At 34.8% G+C, this 6,000-nt stretch overlaps 1 protein-coding gene across 1 annotated transcript in view; it reads left to right on the forward strand.

Annotated features, from left to right (window-relative positions):
- The window catches only part of YAF2 (YY1 associated factor 2), a 29,233-nt gene extending 23,233 nt beyond the window's left edge, over positions 1–6,000 (forward strand). Inside the window, exon 4 of the mRNA XM_026050259.1 lies at positions 1,506–6,000. Within this exon, the coding sequence (XP_025906044.1) occupies positions 1,506–1,743 (238 nt within the window). The 3' untranslated portion in view covers positions 1,744–6,000. The remainder of the gene's footprint in view (positions 1–1,505) is intronic.

Consider the following 6,000-nt stretch of genomic DNA (forward strand, 5'->3'; position numbering starts at 1 on the left):
AGTGAAGAAGGTTTCTTGAGATCAGATCTGTGGAGAAGTAGCAAATACTTCTCTGTGCCTGCAATAGGATATCAGAACCAGGAAGAATTTGTGAGACTAGAGAAAAGTTCCATAAGACTCTTTAAGAGAAATGTGGTTAAGACTAAGGAGACAGCAGGTGAATGCATATATTTATTTTCCTTGTCTTTTTTATAGTCACAATTTCTAACTGTACAGCACTCTCAGCTAAAATATTTCTGTTATAAAATGTCTGAAGTTAATATAGCAAGTTTTAACAAAGCTAACTAGGCATTATAAATGTAAATATTAAAGGTTAAATTGCAACATTACATTAAAAATGCAAAAGTGAGAAGGAAAAATGGAGAACACTGATACAGAAATTTTGGTCAAAAATACAGACTAGAGAATTGCATGAAGAATAAATACTAGAAACAACTAGCTGTGGGACTTCTATGCAGGTTTATAATGCTGGGTTTTGTTTGTTTTTCCTCTTTGTTCCCATATTACAGAGCAGCAGATTTTCAGCCCTCTCTTAGATTCTTCAGTCTCTGGGGAACAAGATGTCAAATCCTATCTCTGTCTAGCAGAGGGAGGGCATGAGGTGTTTCAGCTGAAATGACTGGGACTACTGGAATTCTGCTTGAAGCAAAGAGTAAAAGTTAGGACTTTGCTGTTAAAACACCTACTAACATGTACTCTGATATTAATTTCATTTTTTGCAGCTAGACCTGGTGAAAGCTGTGGAGCCAGTTAAATGTATAAAGCCACGATGTTCGCAACAGCTTGCACAGAATATAATTCATGGTACTCTTCTCTGAGTCTATATCAAATGATGGGAAGATTAGATGAAGAGAATTGACCAGCAGCACTGTGCATAATACAGAGATCTGTGCATAACTGAAATCACAGCATTTGCTAGGGATACCAGAATTATACTCCAAACACAAAATCCAATCTAAACTATATATTAGTCTTTGTGAGATTTTGAAAGGAAATAAACCTGCTGCAAACTAGCACTTTCAGAATTTGTCTTTAAAATTATCAGTGCTGTTGAATTCAAAAAGCACAGATGAACTTTTAAGACATCAACATTTTCATTATTAAACAGTGTTTTCTGCTTGGAATTGTTTTAGGCCGTTTCTCTGGGTCATAACTTTATAGCCACAATAACAAAAGACAGTTTTTAAAAATCAGAAACCTTTATGTGTAACAAAACTGTATTGCTGCGCAGTTACCCAAAAGGTCAAGTTTTAATCTTTGGAAAAGGTGGGGAGGGCAACCTTATTTTCATCTGTCTCTGTATTACAGCCATTTTGATGTAAAACTTAACTGGGAATACTTTATAGCAAGTACATGTGGTATGTTACTATGTTATGTATTACTTGTTCCACACAGCAGAATGATGCTGGTGTTACATTTATCTGCTCCCAAGTGCATAAAAAAAGAGGAGGACAAGATAATACGAGGGTTTGGGTGCTTTTAATATGATTATCTGTTTTGTTTAGGCCAAGGTTGAAAAATGTGGATCGAAGTAGTGCTCAGCATTTGGAAGTTACCGTTGGAGATCTGACAGTCATAATTACAGACTTTAAGGAGAAAACGAAGTCACCACCTGCTTCCAGTGCAGCTTCTGCGGATCAACACAGTCAGAGCGGCTCTAGCTCTGACAACACAGAGAGGGGAATGTCCAGGTCATCCTCACCCAGAGGAGAAGCTTCATCACTGAATGGAGAATCTCATTAAAGTTTATTTCTTCCAGTCTCTTCTTAGTCTCTTCTCTTCAAAACATGAAAATACATAACTTCTGCCACCTGCTACCACATTTTCATGACAGATTATCCGTGCACAATTGATATGTTTACTGGAACATAGTTTATGCAGTTAAAAAATGCAGTCATAGAAATGATAACTTAAATGCAATCTACTAGTGCTCGCAGAGCATTTTCAGATCAACTTTTTTTAATCTTCAAGTGTAAAGGTGCCATGAAAATGTGGTTTGAATGTTCATTATGCAGTGTTATTGGTAAGTCCATTTTCACTTTTAGTTTAGTGAATTCTAACACAGCTCTTGGATTCTCTACTATTGGCATGTACGGAATTTAAATTTTTATAACATAGTTCAAGCTGCCGAAATATGTATTATTTGGGAATTGTGAAGCATAGTTATATGTATGCAAGTCAAAGATCAACCTAATCAATTATTTCTGCAACAGAATTTTCATAATAATTATCTTCTTAAGAACACCTGCTGGTACTTGGTGTGGTTAAATAGGAAAATGTTATTAAATAAAACATTTGTATGAATTTTTGCCAATGTTTGACACATTTGACTAGGTTACTGTTGCTGAGTTATGTTGCTGGTTTTACCATTTTTATTTACACTTAAAACACTTATTGTAATGTTTACAAGCAAAACGGAAGATATTCTAAGGATTGGAAGATATTCTAAGGCTTTATAGTTCAGGGGAAGTACTAGGTTGTCACTGTACACTGGTGTGCTGGACTGTAACAAGTGTATTGAATCTCAGGTGACTGAGCATTTGGCAAAGCGAACATCTGGAAATAAGAAGTTTTAGAAAAGCTTTAAAAAGAACCCAAAGTACAATTCTCTTTTCTGCTTAGTGCTGTTTCCTTGCCCCAAGTTTATGTAGTGTCATAGTCACTTATCATTTCATTACAGAGGTATCAGATGTTGCACAAGAATAAGGAAATATCAGTACTATTACTTTTTTTTTTGTTCTGAAATCACCTTCTTTCATTTTAATTTGGCCCTTTAGAAAATAAGGCATAACTCATATGAGCAAACTTCCTACCCTGCTTTATGGCATAAATTGTCAGCATATAGGCACTTAGTAATAGACTGAAACAGAGCAGAACTATTTACAATCCCATCTGGTATTATGTAAAATTACCAATAAAATATTTTTGTGAATACAGATTTTGCATTTTTGTTTACAACCAATAAGTGTTTTGATGCGCACACATGCACATATACACAAAAATCCATGTATAGATTTAAAGTTACAGATTGAGTACAAAAGTCCATTTGGCTCCTTTTTGTGAGGTAGTCCAGTCACTTTCCTGTGATTCTTTTCATCCAAAATACATATTTCTTTGCCCATATAAAATTTGGATGGACCTTTTGATAGTGAATACAGCCCTAAATTATTACTGATCTAAGATGCATCTTCCTAACAGCTAAAATGGTGGATTTTTGTAGCCCCTGACAGTTGTGATGTTTGGTGGTTTCTTGTAGTAATGTATTTTTCTGTTTTTAATGCAGTACTTCTACAGGCACAATGGTACTGTCTATTTTGTAAGATGCTAGTTGTGAAATACAGTTGCATAAAAAAAAATAGTTGCATAAATGAAAGTCTGATGTGAAATCTGAGAACATACATACCTCATTCTTTGGTGTTGCTGTTTAAACTTTTTAGACATCAAATGTTAATTATAGGCTGTTTCAGATGGATGACTACTGATCTATTTGCTATGTATTCTGCTTTATCTTAACTAAACAGGATGTTTGTTCATTGACATTACCTGGTCAAATCTTAGTATCTTTTAAACAATGTATTTTAAAGTATTTAAATGTTTTGGGGGCTGGGCTGGAGGTCAGAATAACATACACTAGTTTTAAGAAGAAAAGTACATGCTTCTCAACTTTATTTTTTTATATTTTATTTTTAGGTGGGACTATTTGCGGAATATACTGATGTAATGGATTACGAGAGAAATGAAACTGTTTAAAGTAAGCAGTTTAATGATAGCAAATCTCATTGCAAGATGTTTTATGGAATGTGCTTCTAGTTTCAACTGTAATGAATGCTAACACATTTCATTAGTCCTTGGAAGTAGATACTAATTTATCACCTATAGTTCGCTAAATGGGAATCCTAGTTTCATTTAAGTTAATGTGAATAAACCACCCAGCACCACCTACAAAAGGTCTCTTATTACCTGTGGAAATAAGTAGCCATTTGGTGTGGAAGGAGAGGAGAACTGAGTGGATTTGCTATGATTCAGCTGTCACTAGAGAATTATCTCAAGAATTTGGTAAAGGTATCTTTGTAATGAGGAGGGTGCGGAAAGGGCTGCTTGAAATCCCTGTTCTTTTTGGAATAAGACTTAAAAAAGCAATTTTTTTTTTAAATACAAATGCAAGTCAGCTAGGATCTAAAGACTGAGCTGTGGTGGTGGCTCTAGCTGAAGGAGTAAATATTACCTAGCGAGTGTTTAAAATACAGTGATGCTTGTTGCGGCATTAAACAAAATTATTTTTGCCCATTTATGATTAAAGGGATGTTGACAGTAGTAACAACAGAATAGACAAACGCAGTGGAGTTTTGCAGTTTCACTCTGATCATGTTACAAAGATAATTTAAATCAGTTTCACTTTCATGGCTTCTAAATCATTTTGACTTGTAGTAATCCTAAATCCTTTTTCTAACTGTAAATATATTTAAAAGCATCTTTACTCCATTTATAAAAAGTGAAAATCTAATGTTGTAATGTGTTTTGATTAGCTTTTTTTTTTCTCTCTGTGACTGTTTTCTGCATATGAATTGTTATTTGTTAAATCCTGAATATGCACCAGTCTTCAACAGCCATACGTTCTGGGTTGCCATGAAGTGATGACCCAACAAAGACAAATGTGATGGTGTTCCATGTAAATAAGCTCCTTTATGTGCTGTTTGATTGTGCAGTTTTAGAGAGGAGAGGGATGGGGAGGGAAGGGAAAGGGGAAAAATGAACTATAGTTAATTCACTGATAAAGTATATGATTGTTCAGTCTTCTATCTTCCTAACTGCTAGTAATTATAGGAGGCATAAGGAAATGATTAAATATGTAGAGTATGAGCTGTTTTTCTGAAATTGAGTCTGTGTATTGGAGATAAATGAAAGTTGTTCTACTTAGTAACAAATTCTGCTGTATAAAATCTGGATTCTAAGAGAAGTCATAGTAAAAAAAAAAAAAGTTCAAAAACTAGCTTTAAAAATCTTGATGTTGAAAGTCTTGAAACTGAGTAGGACTGAAATTTTAGCCTATTACATGTTCCTCTAGGTATTTGATGTTTTTAGACATAAATTATATAGTGCGAACAATTCAGTTTTGAGATTCTACAATTTCTGCACTTTACAATTTTTAATATTACAGATAGCTTTTTTTTTTCTTCTTGTTTTGTATAAACATATGAGATAGAATACTTTCTATAATTTGTTTCCACCAGTTCTTTACAGTGTTCAGGCGGGTCTTCTAAACTTGACACAGCTCTATGGCTTCACATCTTCTGTTTTTAACTTGTATCTATTCTGTCTCCAAAGACTGACAGTTTTCCAGACAGTTTGGCTATATGTTCCTATGCAGGGTGGATATGGCAGGGAACTCTATTGTGTTCCTTCGTGTACATCCTTTTTCTTTTTTTCCCGTATCTGCTGTCATATAACTTTTGTTCTCTACTAGGGACTCTGGGTGTGCTTCCTTCTAAATGTCAGAAACCATATGGAAAAGGAAACTAATTTATTTCTTGTTTAGAATAGAATTGCAGTAAACTTGACCTGTGCTTTCTCAGGAATAAGATAGATAAGATTGCTAGTGGACCAGACAAATATTTTATTTAGCAAAAAAAAAAAAAAAAAAAAAAGCATTTTTATGTTAAGATTTGGATGTGCTGGAAATGCTGTTTGAGCTTTAGAACCTTTTTGCTACGTGCAGTCAAGCCCTAACTGCTGTCAAAGCAGCCTCAGTTTGAAGGGTTGTGACTTCCCGTCCTCGCCAAAGCTGCACGGGGAAGTCAGGCGAGCCGAGGAGAGCGCAGTCAGTTGCTTCTGCACTGTCAAAACTCAGACAAGAGAAGAGGGGGAAAAGGTTCAAGAGATTTGTCTCGGACAATAATCAGATAGTGTGCTTAATTTAGTATCTAAAGAGCTACGTCTTAATGAGAATCAACAGTATTTGACTACTATTAAAGTTAACAAACTAATCAGAAAGCGGGGCTT

The sequence above is a fragment of the Nothoprocta perdicaria genome, unplaced genomic scaffold, assembly GCF_003342845.1.
Source record: "Nothoprocta perdicaria isolate Ctin4 unplaced genomic scaffold, notPer1 scaffold_67, whole genome shotgun sequence".
In the NCBI taxonomy this organism is placed as follows: domain Eukaryota; kingdom Metazoa; phylum Chordata; class Aves; order Tinamiformes; family Tinamidae; genus Nothoprocta; species Nothoprocta perdicaria.